At 47.4% G+C, this 17,962-nt stretch overlaps 3 protein-coding genes across 3 annotated transcripts in view; 2 read left to right on the plus strand and 1 right to left on the minus strand.

Moving 5' to 3' along the window:
- The window catches only part of nxn (nucleoredoxin), a 55,752-nt gene extending 47,453 nt beyond the window's left edge, over positions 1-8,299 (plus strand). The window contains exons 5-8 of the mRNA XM_030107816.1: positions 16-122; positions 1,134-1,313; positions 1,690-1,814; positions 8,049-8,299. Of these exons, the coding sequence (XP_029963676.1) occupies positions 16-122; positions 1,134-1,313; positions 1,690-1,814; positions 8,049-8,231 (595 nt within the window). The 3' untranslated portion in view covers positions 8,232-8,299. The remainder of the gene's footprint in view (positions 1-15; positions 123-1,133; positions 1,314-1,689; positions 1,815-8,048) is intronic.
- Positions 8,300-9,784: 1,485 nt separating this feature from the next.
- mrm3a (mitochondrial rRNA methyltransferase 3a) lies at positions 9,785-13,747 on the minus strand. The gene is made up of 4 exons (XM_030107815.1): positions 13,371-13,747; positions 10,870-11,114; positions 10,633-10,794; positions 9,785-10,546 (listed from the first exon to the last, which is right to left on the minus strand). The coding sequence occupies exons 1-4, from the start codon at positions 13,736-13,738 to the stop codon at positions 9,981-9,983; spliced, it is 1,341 nt and encodes a 446-aa protein (XP_029963675.1). The 5' UTR covers positions 13,739-13,747; the 3' UTR covers positions 9,785-9,980.
- Positions 13,748-14,219: 472 nt separating this feature from the next.
- Positions 14,220-17,347, plus strand: glod4 (glyoxalase domain containing 4). The gene is made up of 9 exons (XM_030107817.1): positions 14,220-14,341; positions 14,489-14,538; positions 14,685-14,805; positions 15,213-15,357; positions 15,510-15,646; positions 15,758-15,844; positions 15,938-16,051; positions 16,131-16,217; positions 16,316-17,347. Exons 1-9 carry the CDS (start codon positions 14,252-14,254, stop codon positions 16,379-16,381), a joined length of 897 nt encoding a protein of 298 aa, XP_029963677.1. The 5' UTR covers positions 14,220-14,251; the 3' UTR covers positions 16,382-17,347.
- The last annotated feature ends 615 nt before the right edge of the window (positions 17,348-17,962 follow it).

The raw sequence follows: 17,962 nt of genomic DNA on the forward strand, positions 1-17,962 counted from the left end.
CCGGCTCTCCCGCAGGTCGGAGGAGTCCTTCAAGCAGTACTTCAGCGAGATGCCGTGGCTGGCGGTGCCGTACTCGGACGAGGCCCGGCGGTCACGACTCAACAGACTGTATGGAATACAAGGTATCTCGGCCGGTCCCGCGGTGAACCCGTTGACCCGGACGCGCTCTCTGGCCGACGTGTCGAGTTCTGCGTCACTCTGAAGCGCTGGCTGACGGCTCTCCGTGCTGGCAGCTCGCATCGCCCTGCGGCCCCGGGAATGTGGGCCCATTATCAAGTTTACCATCTCGCTGGGAGAGGAAACGCCGCTCCCCTCCCTCCCCTCCCTCCCCTCCCGATTCCCTCCTCGGGAGCGCGAGCGGCGGGCTGTGGATGGAGTTAGCGAGCGCTCGCTATCCGCCTGTCCTGCCAAGAATGCCTGGAATGCAGAGAGGACGAGTCAACGCTAACCCCCCCTCAGGATGGCCCCCACCTCTGCTGAACGCGGCCCACATGCGCAGACTGACTCATGCTCACAGTTGGTCTCCTAATTGTGTCTGTTTCTGATAAGACTGTGAAAAAGCCCCGGGGATTGGTGGGGTGGGGGTACAGTAACATGTTAGAGGTTTCAGAAGGTTGCAGATTCTCTCTCCGAGTCAACAAACCAGGACAAACTCAACTAAACACTCTGCAGATTGAACTGCTTGAAGTAAAAAGTCATAAGTGTACAGAAATAAAAGTGAAGAGCGGCTCTATTGGCACTGAGCGGATGTCGTCCTTCGCCATATGGCTTCGATTTCTCCCCGTCACACGTGTCGTTTCAAATAAATGATTCCTCTCCCTGATTAACCCCCCCCCCTTGAGCTTCGACGTTGTTTTTTTTATATCGGTCACATTTAAAATGCAGCGATCCAGTGCGTGTCTCGGTCTTGGTGTGTTAACGTCCTTTCCTCCTGTAAACGTGAGACGGTTTTCAGAGTTTGGTGAATGAGAAGCTTCGCTTGTATCAGTGCAGTTCTGTAAAGCACAAATTCAAATGTCCAAAGGAAGCAGGAAGCAGGAAGTGTCCCAGTAGGAGAGGAGAGCGAGCAGTCTGAGTCATTTCCCTGATTTTTTTTTTCTTTACCTCCCTCCCCTCCCTTCCCCTCTCCGCAGGTATTCCCACGCTGATCCTGCTGGACGCCGAGGGTCACGTGATCACGCGACAGGGCCGCGTGGAGGTGCTGAACGACCCGGAGTGCCGGCTGTTCCCGTGGCACCCGCGGCCCGTGCTGGAGCTCAGCGAGTCCAACGCCGTGCAGCTCCACGAGGGGCCCTGCCTCGTCCTGTTCGTGGGTGAGCCGCTCCGCCGGCCCAGAATGCAGTGCGGCTCCGCCTGAATGAAGTGGCATTTACGTGCAGCGGATTGAATGTCAGACTCTGTGGAAAATTCTTGCGGAGTCGAGCGGTCCGGAGGGCTGAGGACGCCGCCGCTGGTTCTCGCTGAAGTTTAAAGCCGTATTGTGTTCGGATTTGTAAACAGCTGAAGAAAAGGTTCAGATTTGAACGCAGGCCTGGGGTCATGACATGCTGAAAGGGAGGGATGACGGCAGAATGAGAGACCACCCTTGTCTTAACAGACAAACTGAATTCCGTGTGTTTCTCTCATCGCCGCGTCGTCCTTCGATCCCGCTAACGTCGTCCTGCCGTCTTCTCTCTCCGCTCCGCTCAGACGCCGAGGAGGAAGGAGAGCTGGAGCCGGCCAAGGAGCTGATTCAGCCGATAGCGGAGAAGCTCATGGCCAAGTACAAAGCCAAGGAGGAGGAGACGCCGCTGCTCTTCTTCGTGGCCGGAGAGGTGAGATGAGAGCAAAGCGCCGTCCCAGCACGGAGGCTGGGACTCGTTTTAACACCGTTTATTCACAGACATCCTGTGCTTCGTCCGGGATCGTCTCTGAGACTTTCTGCCCGTCAAAGAAGTTCTTCATGTTTTGTTTTTCACCCATCTATGAACAAAGAACCAGAAACACATAAAACATGTAACCTTCACTGTGCTTGAATTTCCCTCATATGAGAAGCTTGCATAAAGAGAAAAAGAAGAGTTGTGGCAGTAGAAAAAATACAACTCAAATTCACGTTTTTGGAAACACACACACAAAAACTATCTCCTTTTTTAAACTGTAAGTTAAAAAAATGTATAGCTGGTTCAGATGATCAGGAATATCACGTGAAAGGGGGGAAATGAACTCATGAGGGAATCACGCTGTGTTCAGGAAGGTTTATTTAACCAAAACTGCTTTAGTTGAAACATTTTCGGTCACTCTGGTAACACACACACTCACACACACACCCCCCAAGCAGATACGGGATAAACCACATGACTCATTCCGAGCTGCGCGTCTCTCTTTCATCTCTAATTTCGGTCAAATGAAGATAATGTCTACCTTTTTTCAAAATCTAAATCCTTCCAAAACAATGTTCACCACCTAATTGCTAGCCGCGCCTGCCTGCCAGCCGCTTGTTTACGGCCGGTTCTGGCTGGAAGCAGCTGCGTGCCACCACCCATAATTACACGGTGTGAGTGATGAGATTAAACATTTACGGATCAGAAAACCCGAACGTGAAGAAAGCTGAAGGGAGCCTCGCAGTCCTGTGATTCATTGTTAATGTGGAGCATAAATATTGGTCACAACCACTTTAAACCTGATATTCAATAATGGCAGCTCTGATTGAGTGGGAGCGCTGCGTGCTGGGCTTGTGGTTGGCTCTCCTGCGTCACTTTGAGAATATTCCAGCTTTAAATCCATGCTTGAGGTTGCTTGAGGTGCAGAGTTTGCATGTTCTCTCCCACAGTCCAGCACCAGGTGTTTTGGGGTCATTGCTGCCTTCGGTGTGGATGTGTGCGGCGTTAGCTGCCTTCGCTGCGTTGATCTTCAGCCTGCAGCGGCCTTCAGGGGGTGAAGTGGTGAAGAAGATCGGATGGGGCACTGAGAAGGAAGTGTGAAGGGTGTGCGGCGCTTCAGCAGCTCTGAAAATCATGTTCAGTAACAGACGTGTGCTGAAATGAAGCAGGCCGGTGTGGGGAAAAAAAAAAAAGAGCCAGCTTCTCCCGCGTCTGACCTCTGGCTGAACCGTGCGCCTCCGTGATGGGCGGCGGAAGGAGAGCGTGCCGCCAGGCTCCGCCTCCTCCCTCATCGACCCCGTATCTCCTCCTGCATCTCCCCCGTGTGGGACGGAGCGTGGCGTTTCCATGGCTGCTGTTATGTCATGGCGTCAGCAGCTCCTCCTCTGGCTCCCCGGCCCCGGGCGCTCCAGCTCGCCTCCCGCTCCTCCTCGGCTCCCCGCCCGCCCGGCAGTCTGGGAGGCCGGGCTCAGGTTTCAGCACATGTGCACTATCGGGCCCTTCCAGGTCTAAAATGTCACCGACGTACGTGCGCGGAGCGAAACGGTTTAAAGTTTTCATCGGGACGTGACTTGGCCTGATAGTGCCGGGTTCAGTGTCTGCCTGCCTGCCAGTATTTATTCACCAGACACAAAGAGGCCTTGTTGCAGCGCAGCTCGCAGTGATTCCAGGCTTCTGTCTGTTTGCTCTCTGTGCGGCGCAGGTATCGCTTCCTCGCCGTTTGGTTTTCAGATTGCGTTCCGGGTTGGGACGTGGCTCCCAGCGAAGCCGTCCGGCTCGGGGCCTGGACTCCCTCACCTTGGCCCGGGTTTTCCCCGGTCGTCACACACACACACACACGCACATGCACGCCGCTGCCAGGCCAGCTGCTGGGCTTCCTGTGTCCGTGAGGCCGCGCTGTGCTGGCAGGCTCTCCGGCCTGAGCCCAGGGACGCGAGATCTTCTTACCCAACTGCAAAAAAACAAAAACCCCACATACGCTGCGGAGACGTACACAGATTTCTAAAAGCTCTTTTGTTCTTTGATTCGCGCTGGATGCCGCATGCTGAACGAACCCTGGCGGTATTACCCAGTCGCAGAAGAATCCGGCTGATTTCCGAGGCGGTGACTGCTGCCTGTGATTCTGCTCTTCAAAGCTTTGTTTTTCCGCTGCTTGATTCATGTGTGTGTCCCTAAACGCAGTGATTGCTGTGACTTTGAGATTATAATGGGTTGCATAAACACTGCGAGGCTGCCTCGCAAGCTCATATTCAAACCTCAGCCTTTTTATTATCAGCCTTTCTTCAAGAGGAAACCAGCTTGTTGTTACAGAAAATTTGACCTTTTTTAAATCGGCAAACGCCACGCATCAGTGGCTTTCAGTGTTATCAGGAAATAGAGTGCTTATTACCCATTTGGATGAGTGGATGACAATAGATTATCTTCTATTTTATTCTATTCATGACTCCCACATCATAATGAACCCGGTATCTCTACTGCTGCATCACCACGTTCACTTTTCCAGTTTGCAGAAACGTTTTCGTTATATCTCTGAAGTTCTAAGTTTTGTGGGTCCGATGCATTTCGTTCATGTAAATATTAAGACTCTGAGAGATTTCAAGTTAGCTGATAGCTGCGTTTTAAACATTTCTAATCATTTTTGAGTGTTTTATTGAAGGATTTGTGGCTTTAATGCAAAATAAATTGAATGAAATATGTCAGGTATTAGCTGTTATTGACATCACAGAAAGAAATGTTATAAAAATCAGCCAGTATTAGGATAAAATATCAGCGTTATCCACAGTAGTAGTAATAAATTGTGTGAAGAACACTGAGGTTTCAAAATGAGGATAAAAGGTGTTATAACGTATAGATCTGAGGCGTTATTCCTGTGTGGGTTTTCTGTGTGCCTCTGTCAGCTCTGACCCGTCGGCTTGTTTATTGTGGCTTCATTTCTAATCCGCTTCATCAGAGGAAGACGTGAGCTCAGTTGTGTCTCCAATCAGTGACGGTCGGACAAACAATCTGAGAGAAAAATGCAGTGTAATCCAGGACTGGCTTTACTGGCTCCAGGGGTGATCTCTTCTTTTGAGATGGTTACGGGAGGAGAATAGGCTGGTTCTGGTTCGGCTCATCGGTCAAAGGTTCAGCGGCAGGAAGCCGTTTTCAGTCTCTTCCTCCGTCTGGACTCCGTTCAGGATCTTCTTATCGTCGTCGGCCTTCTCTCGCTCATCAAACAGAGACCTTCCCTAGTAAAGATTTAATAGATTTTGAAGTTAATGAGTCACTCCAGCAGCTTTTCACTCGGTTCGCTCCAGAAGATTTTGAAGAGGAGAATTGAAACGTGTGTTAATTGTGTTGTTGTCATTGACAGATAAATGTCACGAAGCATTCTTCAGTTCTATTCAACCTGAATTGAGCAGAAAAGCTGTTTTCGCTGTTCGTGACTGGAGAATATCTATAATTTTCCTTTAAAGCATCAAAGCTGGGAGGCTGGGAGAGCGCTGTGAAGGTGTTATCATGAGCTGGAGCTTTATCTGACGGAGTGGTCCGTCGTCTGTGAAATGCCACAGTGCATCAATAATCAGAATATGGCCGACACGGCCCAGCGGGCCGCCGGCGGTAAACACACGCTGAGCCTTATCACAGCTGTGAGTGCGGGCCCTTTGTCTGTTTTGTTCTGAGCCGAGCCGCAGAGGGCGGGGTGGCGGGGTGGGAGGGGGGCCGCAGGAATGGCTGCACCTCACCGGAACGGCAGTTTACACAAGCTGAGGAGCCGCACGGGAGGAGACGCATCCCTTCCTACAGGCTGACGCAGAGATTACATCTGGGCATATCTGAGAAAGGCCACAGACTGTGGAATCACTCGCTTTGTGGCTTCTTTACACTCGCCGCCCAGATGATCTATAATCTATGCTCAGAAAGCTCCTCCGAGGGCGGGCCTGTGTTTGTAGAAGGGGAAAGGAGCAGTATTTCACTGCCGACGCTGTGGAGGGCGACGGCCGGAGGACTGACGGGTCTGGGTTCAGCCCTGCTCCTCCATCAGCGGCTCAGTGAAGTCCAGGTCACAGACGTCATCCTGCCATACTTGTCCTTTTTAGGGAGCAGCGCTGCTGAGCTGCTCACCGACGAGCCTGGCAGCTGATCGAGCGCTTTCCGTCGCTCTGAGGGAAGAACCGAGCTTCATATCGATAACAGAGGATGGAGGCGGCTCAGCGCCGCCCAGGGCGGCTCTGTCAGGGACTTTGTTGGGACTAAACTCTCACTGGCACACACACACACACACACACACACACAGAGACACACACATCAGTGTCCACATGCAGCACTCTGTCGCAGTGCCACCTGCTGGCCTCCTCTGGTAACTCTGCATTAGCAGCGTAATGTTTTCCATATGGAAGTGATCTCTAATCTCTGGTTCTGAGCAGAGGGGAAATCAGGCCATCGTGTCATGAGGAAGAGAAAATGCCTCCGATAACATGGAGATGTTCGCCGTGCACGTGACCCCAGAGCACCAGGCGACAGCGATGGATTTCAGTGTGAGGCACTGGAGCTGAATTACCAAACTGTGATTCCTCATTCAGCCTCAATAATTGATGAGCCTCTCAAGTGTGTTTGAAAGTTGCGGCCCGGCAGCGATTCGTCGGTGCTACCTGTGGCTCCAGAGCTTCTGATCTGGTCTTGTTTCGGGGGTTAAAGGTGACAGCCAGCCTCGGGCTGAACACCGCCGAAGCTCCTTTTAAAGTAAAAGCAGAGAAATAAAAGGGGGACGAGCGCTGAAACCCAGCAGCAGGCTATTTTTAACGGGCTCCTTCACAAGCCGGTGCGCCGCTCCTTCCCTCCTCCTGCCCACACATTCAGATACTCCGAGACGAGACTCAGATCTGATGTGACGGAGCTTTTGAAAGAGGGAGCGGTGTTGTTGGACCCCCACCTGGTTCCTTCCTGCGTTTCCTCACAGCAGGATGTGTGACTAAGCTGCAGCTCGCCGCTCTCTCTGGGCAGACTGCCTGGAGAAAAGAGTTTCACATTCCCTCTCAAGACGCTCGCATTAATAAAGATTGCGCCAGACGTTTCAGAGTTTTCACAGTTCCAACTAAACGCGGCGCAGTTCAAGTGAAGGCCGCTGCTGGGAAAAAAAAAAAAAGGCGTTGAGAAACGTGGATTTGAGGAGCGGAACGGATCCGTCGTTTGTCAGATATTCAGATTCCATGCCAGCATGGAGGATGAGAGGAGGGTTTCTTCACAGCGTGTCGCCATCCTTTCCACACATCTTACGCTGACATTTCTGCACCTGGAGTTCTCTGGTTTGTTCCTGCGCTACGAGAAGACAGCCTGTTGAACCTGAAGGCGTGTGGCTCCTGTAACACTTCAACACCTGACACAACCATTGCATACCATCCCGTTTTAACCCTTTACAGAGCAGGGGAATTCAGGAAATTAAGATTTTAAAGTACACGTAAAACACTTTGGTGCCATTCACACATAAACTGTTGATATAGCATTGTACTGACAAAAATCACATTTCAACCTTAAAATGTCTCTAAATTAGATCAAATTCTCTCATGAAATCAAATCAAAACAATTTAATCATCTATATTATGTTTGGGGAATTCCTTGAAATAAATGAAAAATCCTGAAGTTACCGAATATGGTAAAATGCTTGCATATTGATTTGTTTTTTTAAAGACTTGTACATAATGAAATGGCTCTTGATTGGAAAAGCTCGCCTCGAGCTGCGGTTATCTCCAAAGAGAGAAGCAAATAAACACATCACCGCGTCGGAAAGAGAAACACACGCATGTTGTGAAGAAAACCAGTTTCCAGCCCATTGAATCATACACAGATTCCTCGTTTTATAGAGGCCCAAAGCAGCCATCTAATTCATTAATCTAACAGAAAGCACAGCTGGACTCCAGATGTGCGGGACGGTGAAATCAACACTTCATCCCACTCACTGTCTGCAGTCCGTTTGGGAATTTGTTTAAAAAACACTTGATTTTCGTAACAGCAGATTGCGTTCACGGCGTGCTGGAGTGGGATTGGAAAAGGAGCGGAGTTATTCTGTGTGGTTTTAGGACTATAAATTGTATATTTCTGCACAATTCTAACATGTTTAAACTAGAAATCAAGCAATGTGTGTAAATATCCTGAAAGCTGCTGCTTGAAGTCGTGTGTGTGAATCTTCACATCCTGTCTGCTCTCCTCCAGGACGACATGAGCGACTCCCTGCGGGACTACACCAACCTGCCGGAGGCGGCGCCGCTGCTCACCATCCTGGACATGTCGGCCCGGGCCAAGTACGTGCGCGACGTGGAGGAGATCACGCCGGCCGTCGTGGAGCAGTTCGTCGGCGACTTCCTGGCCGAGAAGCTCAAACCGGAGCCCATCTGAGGAGGACGGGCTGTAAACGGGACCCCTCTCCAGGGACCCCGACCTGACCTCCCTGCTCCAGCCGTCACCCCCCCCCCCCCCCCCCCCCCCCCCCCTCCCCCCCTCTCCGAACCGCCCTGCCTGACTGTTAGAGAGACGTCTCACTTTTTACTGACATTTTGACCTTTTTTTAGACATGTCCCTCTCTTCATGGAGTCCTCTCTTTCTCCTGTGGTGCCTTGCATTGACTTATAGTCCATACAGTAATATATATGGAGATTCTGGTGTTTTTGTTTGTTTTGTTTCCTCCACGCCATAGCATTTCCCCATGGTAGAGCAACCAGAGAAGTTACCCAGTGGACCTACTTTTTTCAGCTTATTGTTTGCTTTCCCATTTGGCTGCAAGATCTTTGTTTCACTTTTTGTTTTTTTATTGTTTTTCAGTGATGTTACGAAAGAGTCTGATGCATTTTTTTTTTTTTTTTTTTGTCCAACTGTAAATCACATGTAGTGCAGACGTGCTTCAACCTGGGCTGGCTGCAGCTGTGAGCTTCTCTAGTCCTATTTAAATAAAGAGAGCTGTATGAACGGTGCGCAGACGGGTTCAGAGCACGTCGCTTTGGAACAGACCAATGACTGATGTGTAAATGCCCCTGTCTCTGTTGCGTGTGTGTGTGTGTGTGTGTGTGTGTGTGTGTGTACGTCCTATCTTGCCAGTTGTTAGTGGTGGTTCTCATCTCAGTCATTAAGAGGATTTTCTGTGAAGGTCCCCTGATGAAAAAGATCAGTTGTTTTTTTGTTTTTTTTTTTCTGGAGGCACAAAAACAGCATCTTTGAGAAGTATTGAATGTATAAATCCCCTTTTTCTTTTACTTCACACATTAAAAATTCACTGGCGAGCACAAAGTTTTTATTCCTGTCAAGTTTCCCAATAAAGGTAGCTCCTGGATATGTTAAAGACACGGTGCAGCGACTCAGCGCTTCCTTTGTCAGAGGTGTTTTAAGACGAGGCGCATGAAGCCTTTAAAGTCAGCAGCTGACACACCTGGAAAGGGAACATGACCATGCTACTCAAGTATACTTCATGACTTATTTGAGTTTAGTGCATTTGAACATCATTACATGTAGAGACGTCTCCAGCTGATTAAACTCATATTTTACATTCTGAAGCTGTGAAATGTCTGAACGTTCCACAATTTTTGGGAATTCTTTAAAGCTTTTTCATGTTCTCAACATATTTTGTGCATTTTTAAAAATCTCTCCACACACTTATTACAGTATTTAGTGACTATTAATGCAACAGAAAATTGAAGTAAAATAATTTTCATCCAAACGAGGAAAAAAATTGGTGTAATATCAGTGATTTGTGGCAAAGCCATAATAAATTGATCGTCCCTAACTACAGCTTAGCCTTTCTGACTTTCAGATGTGTGCTGTAAATCAATAAGTTGTTTCCTGACCAAACACGATTCCTCTGCCGATTAAAGGTCAAAGCTGTTGAACTCCACAGCGATCCAAAATGTTTAATTGACGTTCCTGCAGTTAAAATCACAGCTGTGGAATCAGACCAGCGTCCTGCTCCGTCAGATCTCGGCACTCTTTGACCAATATCAACTTTTATTAGTTACTGACTGATGGATACAGATGAGAATTCCTGCTGTCAGGAATGATTTCAATAGTAAACAAAGGTATTGAGAGGAAACATTCATGGAACACTGTATTCACCAAATCAAACAAATAACTTAGACAACAGACAGTTTTATTAATAGTTCATTCATGTTGACTCCTCCCAGCTTTAGACTGGAGTTTCTTCCCAGATGTTTGCAGCATCTTCAGCAGCTGCTTCCTGCCCTCGAACAGCAGGATGCTCGCTGCCATGGCCGAGTTCAGGCTGTCCACGCCGGGCGCCACGGGAATGAAGAGTCTGGAGCCCTCGGTCCTCTCAGCCAGCTGGACGGCTTCGGGGCTCAGTCCGTGAGTCTCTCCGCCGATCACCAGGGCGGTGGGACTCTGAGCCCAGCTCTGGTGGTACAGCCTGGTCTCCACACTGGGAGATGAAGCTCCATCATCATCATCATCATCAGAATCCTCTTCATAAGCCATGGTTTTTCTGTTGGAGACCCAGCCGTAGTCTCCTGCTTTGGAAGCTTTGTGAGTGTTGATTTCTTCCTCTGCGCTCTGAGGAACGGCGCAGCTGCTGTCAGCCACGTGGACGGTCACCTGGTTCGGGAGGTGGCCGCCGATATCATTCCAGTCCAGGCTGGGGTGGATGGGAAGGCGGAAGTGAGCACCCATAGCTGCACGCAGAACTTTAGGCTCCCAGGCGTCAACGCAACCTGTTGGCAGACAAATTAACACATCTGAATAGCGGCCGTGTTGCGGACGGAGGCGTCAAAGTCCAGCTGGTCGGACGAAAACACACCCTTGGTGAGGAGGACGTTGTGGCAGCCAGCAGCCGCGGCACACCGCAGCATCGTCCCGAGATTCCCCGGGTCTCTGACGTTGTCGCAGATCAGAGACAGCGGCAGCGACTGCTCTCTGTTCGCAAACCTCATCCGTGACGGGTCAGGGCGTGAAAATATGGCTGCGAAGGAGGAAGTCGGTAAGAAACACAATTCAAAGCGTGGCGAAAGAAGAAGAAAAGCTCTGCGGGCCTCACCGATCACCCCTTGAGGAGCCGTGAGTTCAGACCACAGCTTGATGTCCTCAAACTTGACCTTGACCAGCGTGGCCCTCTTCAGCCTGTCCAGAGGCAGCTCCTGCAGCCGCTCCACCGTGCTGAAGAACACCATCTGGGGACTGGCGCCGGCGTCCAGGGCGTCGCAGATCAGACGCCGTCCCTCCAGCAGGATTTTGCCCTGCTGCTCTCGAAACGTCCTGGAGCGAGCAACACTCACCAGCCTCCTGCACAACAGACACGGGGAGGAAGACGAACATAACGTCAGTCTATTAACATTTCTGAGCATAAATGTCCCAGAGGTCAGAGGTCAGGCAGGAGGTGTTAGGTCTGGAAAGTGGCCTCTGTCTGTCCTGCACTAAAACTATTAAGTGCAGTTTAAAACAAGAATGAATAAGATGGTTATTGTAGCAGACATGACTCAACTCAATGACTGGAAATTATCGAGAAATCACCAAAAAGTGTCTCCAGTGGAGACTCAGAAAAGCAGGACTGGCCACACTTCACCTCATCTTACAGAGGGACCACTGCAGCTGCAGGGCCCAGGACAAACGACTGCTCAACGGAACGGAAAGACTGCCAGCAAAATTATTGGTGCCCAGCATCCTTAGATTATTATCAAGAAATGCTGAAAATGATGTAGTTTTCATGTTGGTCCACTAGTTGGTGCCGTTGGTTGTTTTAATAATGAAACCATCATTAGGCCGCCGTGAGACAGGTTAGTTTCACCCTACTGATGATGTGTTGTTGCAATAGTAATCAACCTGTCATCATCAACGGAGAGAGTATTGAGGTTGTTCACACCTACAAATACTTGGGTGTGCACCTTGACCACAAACTGGACTGGTCAGAGCAGCTCGAGCCCTGTATAAGAGAGGACAGAGCAGGCTGTTTTTCCTGAGACTTAAATCCTCTGACGTGTGTGGTGACATGCTGTACATTTTCTACCAGTCTGTTGTTGCAAGTGCTGTTTTCTTTGGGGTTGTCTGTTGGGGTGGCAGTATGACAAAAAGAGACAGCAATCGGTTGGACAGACTGATAGCGAAGTGTGCATCTGTGATGGAGAGGAAGGTGGACTCTGTTGGAGCAGTCTTGGAGAGGAGGATGGGGGCTCTAATGCAGGGTATCTTGAGGAACCCTAAACATCCACTGCACGACACAGTCGCAGCTCAAAAGAGTGACCGGAGTAACAGGCTGCTGTCACTGCTGCAGAACTGAGCGCTTCAAGAGGTCATTCATCCCCTCGGCAATCAGGCTGTTTAACAGATGTGCCTGAGTCGAACCGAGTACATTATGAGCACTTTAGCACTATTTTATTGTACTTTTGTTATTTATTTGCGTGCGAATGATTTGTGTGTGCTGCTGGACACCTGAATTTCTCCCTTTGGGAGATTAATAAAGTTTTATCTATCTATCTATCTATCTACACACACATGCACAATGGGAAAACACTGATGACAATACACTATACTGGACAGGGACCAGGACCAGGACCAGGACTTGGGGTCAGAGCACTATGGAAAAGTTATTTTTCAGTCACTTTAAGCCAGGCTGGCAAAATTCTATCAATTTTCAAAGTTGGAAACCTTCAATGGAAATAAACTGGAATTTATGTAAACAAACCAGGAATTTACTAAACTGAAGTTTAACTCTTCACGGGGAACGTACAAATAGTTTGTAAGAACATATTCTAATAACATCCCGACATCCGGATTTCATCCAAGTACTGGTGAATATCATAACATGGCATAAATAACAGTTTACTGCAGGATGTTGAGCCCACGCTGCCCAGAGACATCATATATTCTTTATGCCTATGGTTATGGACACCTGCAGGAGAGTTGAGTTTATCTCCCTGTTGATCCTGTGAAAAGCCACTGCTGGTGGATTGAGCTGAGCTCCAGGCGTCAGTGCCAGAGACAAATCAGAGCATCAATCATTGATTGTCCTCTTTTCAGCGGATATTTTTTTTGCCAGTATTTATGCTCTTAAATTTTAAATAACATTCACCAATTTTTCATGGGTGTTGAGTGAACATTTTAAGGCATTTCCAGTACTTTGTCAACACTATTCTGAGGCACACATGCTTGAATTGCAAACCATCTCAGCAGCTTTAGAGGACAGTATCTTGACAAGCTGTTGATCAGTCAAGGACACTGGATTCGGCTTATTGTTTATATGTGTTGGCACTTACGAGTTAGTCTGACAGCCAGACCACAGGGAACGTTATAAAATCAAATTTAAAACAAATAGGAATTATAACGGTTTTTTCCTACCTTTTCCCTTTTTGACAGGAAGGAAGTATATTGAAGGTCGTTGCAGAATTATTTTGTCTATTAAGGCAAAATCATTGATCTATATGCTGCTTTATTTAAAATTGTAAAGCATACAGACGGACATGTAGGTTTTAGCGCGTGAGGTGTGCGTGTCCTTGTCATCCACAGTTCGCCCCTGTGCTGCGGTCTGCAGTCAGTGACACTCACCCCAGCCTCTTGTCTCCAGGTGAAGCCCTCTCAAAGCGCAATCCCTCCAGCTGGTTCTTTGCGCCAGTCACCAGAGCCTGTTTTGCAGCTGGTGTCGGCTCCTCCTTTGTCACAGAGGAGTCACTTTCTCCTCGGATATCTGGTGAAAACTTGACTCTTGCCTCCGTCTCCCTCTTGACTTTTGGCCCCGAGGGCTCAAACTTCGGGGTTTTGGCTGTCTCCGTTTCGGGGTACAACACTCGGACCGGTTTCCTCCTTAATCCCCGCACATACCGCCTGGGCTCCACAAAAACACTACTGACTTTGGCCATGCAAACATTCCGCTCTGTGGAAACTAAACATAACACGCCTCTCATGTACGCCGCCATTTTGCTCCGCTTCTTCTTCGCTTTGTGGCGACACTACGGGAACACCGCCACCAGGTGACCGGAGGCGGTAATGCAAGTCCCCAGTCTAAAAATATTTATTCTTCATTTTAAACTCACTTTATAAATCATATTATTATGTCATGCCAGGAATACTCTTCGTTGCAGCAATCACCTCAGTTGTTTAACATGTTTATAATATTAAAAAAAAAATAATACTCAAAGTCGCTCCTGTGCTGTGTCATCGAGACGCAGACGTGTTGGGCGAAACCATTCATTAGACTGGAGGGGTGACATAAATATCTTTATTACATTGTACTCTTTGCACTCTTTGATAAATCATTAGGACCTCATTTAATCATGTTTAATTGTTTAATATTAATATAATTTTAATATTACGAAGTTTTAAATGGAACGTATTTGTTATTTTTTATAATACTTTAATGGTATGCACTGTGATACAAATTAATCGCGCCCTGTCGTGCTGCACACGGATCTGCACAGCTGTAAACAAACATGGCTCTGAGACGAGCGCTGCATTTTGTTTTCAAAGTTGGTGACAGGACGAAAACTGCCACGTTTTACAGAGATGTTCTGGGAATGAAGGTATTTATATCTAGAGTGAAGCAGAGAATGAAGCTGCTGTTTTAGCTTTCATCTTAAAGTCTCAACCAAAGTGTTGCACAACCTCACAATGGTGAAGCATTGTAGCGCCTTGTCTGTTTTTAACTAATTACTCGTTATTCTGTTTAGATTTTGCGACACGAAGAGTTTGAGGAGGGCTGCAAAGCAACTTGCAATGGGTAGATGTGACACACACACACACACCACCGTACAGCTGAACTTTGTACTCATTGTGAACCTTCTCTATGTATATCCTCCTATGAATGAACATCACCCAGAAAAATGCAGCTGTTTATGTTCTCTGCCATCCTGCATGCACACACAGCCCTTACGACGGGAAATGGAGCAAGACAATGGTTGGCTTTGGTCCAGAGGATGATCATTTTGTGGCTGAGCTGACATACAATTATGGAGTGGGAGAGTATCAGCTCGGCAATGATTTCCTGGTGAGTGAGTGAGTGTGTCCACTGGAACACAGCACAGCATCATATGGAGGCAGCGTTATGTTGGGGTGCGCCATGCTGTATGTGTTTCCCATATTTCACTTTTCCATGGTTTTCATCTCCATTCACTCTTCTATCAGGGGTTTGGGGTGCTGAAGCTGATCCCCTCTGACTCTAGAAATACAAGTATTTCATTGTGGAATTAACATTTGATGCCAACTTTTCTTTTGAAGCATTCAATTTGCAGAAGTAGAAATGTAAAAAAAGATCTTTTTAGAAGTCATCTCATCTGTTTCACCCCCCAACATTGATCATTCTCATTGTTCGTTTAGTTTTTAAGGCATTATTGGCTTGTACAAAACTGTGGTAATGATGCCATGGATTAATATTGTATTGCGTGTTTGTTTTAGGGACTCACGCTGCAGTCAAGCCAAGCCGTGAACAATGCCAAGCGCCTGGGATGGCCCCTCACTGAGGTGGGAGACGCTCTGTATCTGACCAAGGCTCCTGGAGGTTATCCATTCTACCTGGTAGACAAACCGCAGCCATCTTCTGGTGAGTATGGAGTTGTTGGATTGTCTGTCCACCATCATTATTTCAGGACTAACACCAATCTGAACCACTGAGACAGGCTTTACAGTTTTTTTTTTCCCCTGAGTGGGGACCTAACAGTCATTATGCCCTCATCTTTGATCATTTGTTTTCAGACCCAGTGCAGAAGGTTTGTCTCGGAGTGTCAGACCTCCAGAAATCAACCCATTACTGGTCTTCTCTGCTGGGAATGAAGGTGATGGACACGAACGAGGAGAAGAAGACGGTCCTGATGGGATTCACAGACACCCAGGTGAGTCAGATTAATGAAGGCTGAGAGAGGACAAGATGAGTTCAGTCAGGCCACACCAGCATGACTAAATACAGTATCCTGGTGTTGATAAGATGTCCTTTATGTTTGCAGTGTAAACTGGAGCTTCAGGATATCGGTGGAGCCGTTGACCATGGAACAGCATTTGGACGAATCGCGTTTTCATGTCCACGAGAACAGGTGAGCTCATCTTCCCTTGTAAAATTCAACTCATTTACATTTATTAAACCTCATCTTGTTCACCAGAGAATATATCATGTTATTCTTCATCAGTTGCCGGACCTGGAAGCTTTGATGAAGAAGGAAACTCAGAGAATCCTCACTCCGTTGGTCAGCCTGGACACTCCTGGAAAAGCCACAGTAGAAGTGGTTATTTTGGCCGATCCGGTAAGAGCGCCACCAAATCAAACACCGCTGTCATGCTAAATCACTCTTTTCCGCTAAAACAAAGGGTGAAATGTTTCAGGACGGCCATGAGATCTGTTTCGTGGGAGACGAGGCGTTTAGGCAGCTGTCCGCAGTAGACCCCAAAGGAAACGAGCTGCTGGATAAGGTTGGCTCAATTTGCCCTTCCCTCCATTAGAAACATGCAGCACATTGAAGTTTCACTTTGCTTTTTCTACTCTCATGATTTCTTTTGTTTGTTTTTAGGCCATGGCTGAGGATAAAAGTGACGAGTGGTTTGCCAAACACAACAAACAGAAGGCTGCTGCGTGAGCAGAAAGACCTTTTCTGTAAAACGTGGCACCGTTAATGCTTCAGCTGTTGATATGACGATACAGACTGTACGAGCCACCTGTCGCACTGTTATTATCCTGAACCTGGCAGTGGGAGCCGTGTTTCATGAGTCAACGTATGGGCTGCTGTTGCATTCAACGCCTTATAAATGGACCATTTGTTCAATTACAAACATTTTCTTTTTATCATGATTCCAATCAATACAACATCATTGCTTAGTAAAAACTAGTTCAGCCTTTAATTTTGAAATGATATCTTCAAAACTAGAAGCAAGTATTCCATCCATCCATCCATCTATCGTACCATCCTTCTCTGACATCCTGCAGTAAAGTGACAATTCAGTGTGAGGCTGTTTACACGTTACCCTTACCCACTGTCATACAATAGCACTTCTTTTGTCGTGTGACACACTTTATAGCAAAATGTCTTCATTTGGTTTTATTAAAAGACTCAACATCTTAAAACGTTCCAAGAGTTTTCTCTGTTTGCCTGTTTGAGTTGAGGTGGCATTCAGAATCCTGTCAGGAAATGTTATTCAACCCCACGGTTGAGTAAACCTCCAGCATGCTGTTCATGATCACTCATGACAAAAATGGAGTCATAGAAAGTATTTATTGTATTGACCCTTGATCAGACAAAGTGTGTGTTCCTGAACAAACAAGTCTTTTGTTCCAGCAGCCATTTCTCTGCTCAGCAGCTGTAAACAAATGTTTCTGTGTGACTGCATCACAAATTGCTTCTGCTCGGTTGATAAAGCTCAGCCTGTATCGCCTCACAAACAGCTTTGTGGATCAAACTGAAACTCCGGCCTCGTAGGACTCACTCAGCTTCTTCAGCATGTTTCTTTGATTGTCCAGGTCGAACGAGCCACTCCTTTCTCTCAAGGCAAACTCTCCTTTAGAGGACGTCGCCTGCTCCGTCTTTGTCTTCTGTAAATTTCCTTCATGGAGAATAAATACAGTGCAGTAAAGTTTGAAGGTGTGTTATGTAAAACGCGTCTCATGCCTCTGGGGTACATTGGGTGGCAGTGTTTAGTCGCTGTACTGCCAGTCTGGAGTTCACCTTTCACTGTTGTGTCTCCTGTACTCTGGCTTGGAGTTGCAGTCCTGCAGAGCAGAGGAAGATGCGTGAGAGTTTGATCTTGTGTCAGACGCCTTCCACCTCCCACAAATACTTTCTACTCAAGACTGAAAGTGCACTAACCACAGTAGATTTTCGATTTCATTTGTGCTGCTATTCTTAAGAATACCTTTAAAGCTGCTGAACACCTTTTTTCTAAACAATGACATTTTATTGTATTTCTATTGGAATGTTGGTGATTTCACTTCATGCATGTTTGAGTTACAAACTGCTCAGAGTGCATTTTTCATGGTTAAACATAAATTATGAGCAATTCTTGATCTTGAAAAGCTGGCAAACCCTCTCTTTTAATTGCATGGAATAGATTACTGTGTAATAACTAAGATAATGTTGTGGTTTCTGTTCCTCCAGCTCAGGGACCTGCAAACTTTAGACCAAAAAAGCAGTTTTTAAGATTTTCCACCTATCAAAAATTTATCT

Source organism: Salarias fasciatus, chromosome 14 (genome assembly GCF_902148845.1).
Source record: "Salarias fasciatus chromosome 14, fSalaFa1.1, whole genome shotgun sequence".
NCBI classification, from domain to species: Eukaryota; Metazoa; Chordata; class Actinopteri; order Blenniiformes; family Blenniidae; genus Salarias; species Salarias fasciatus.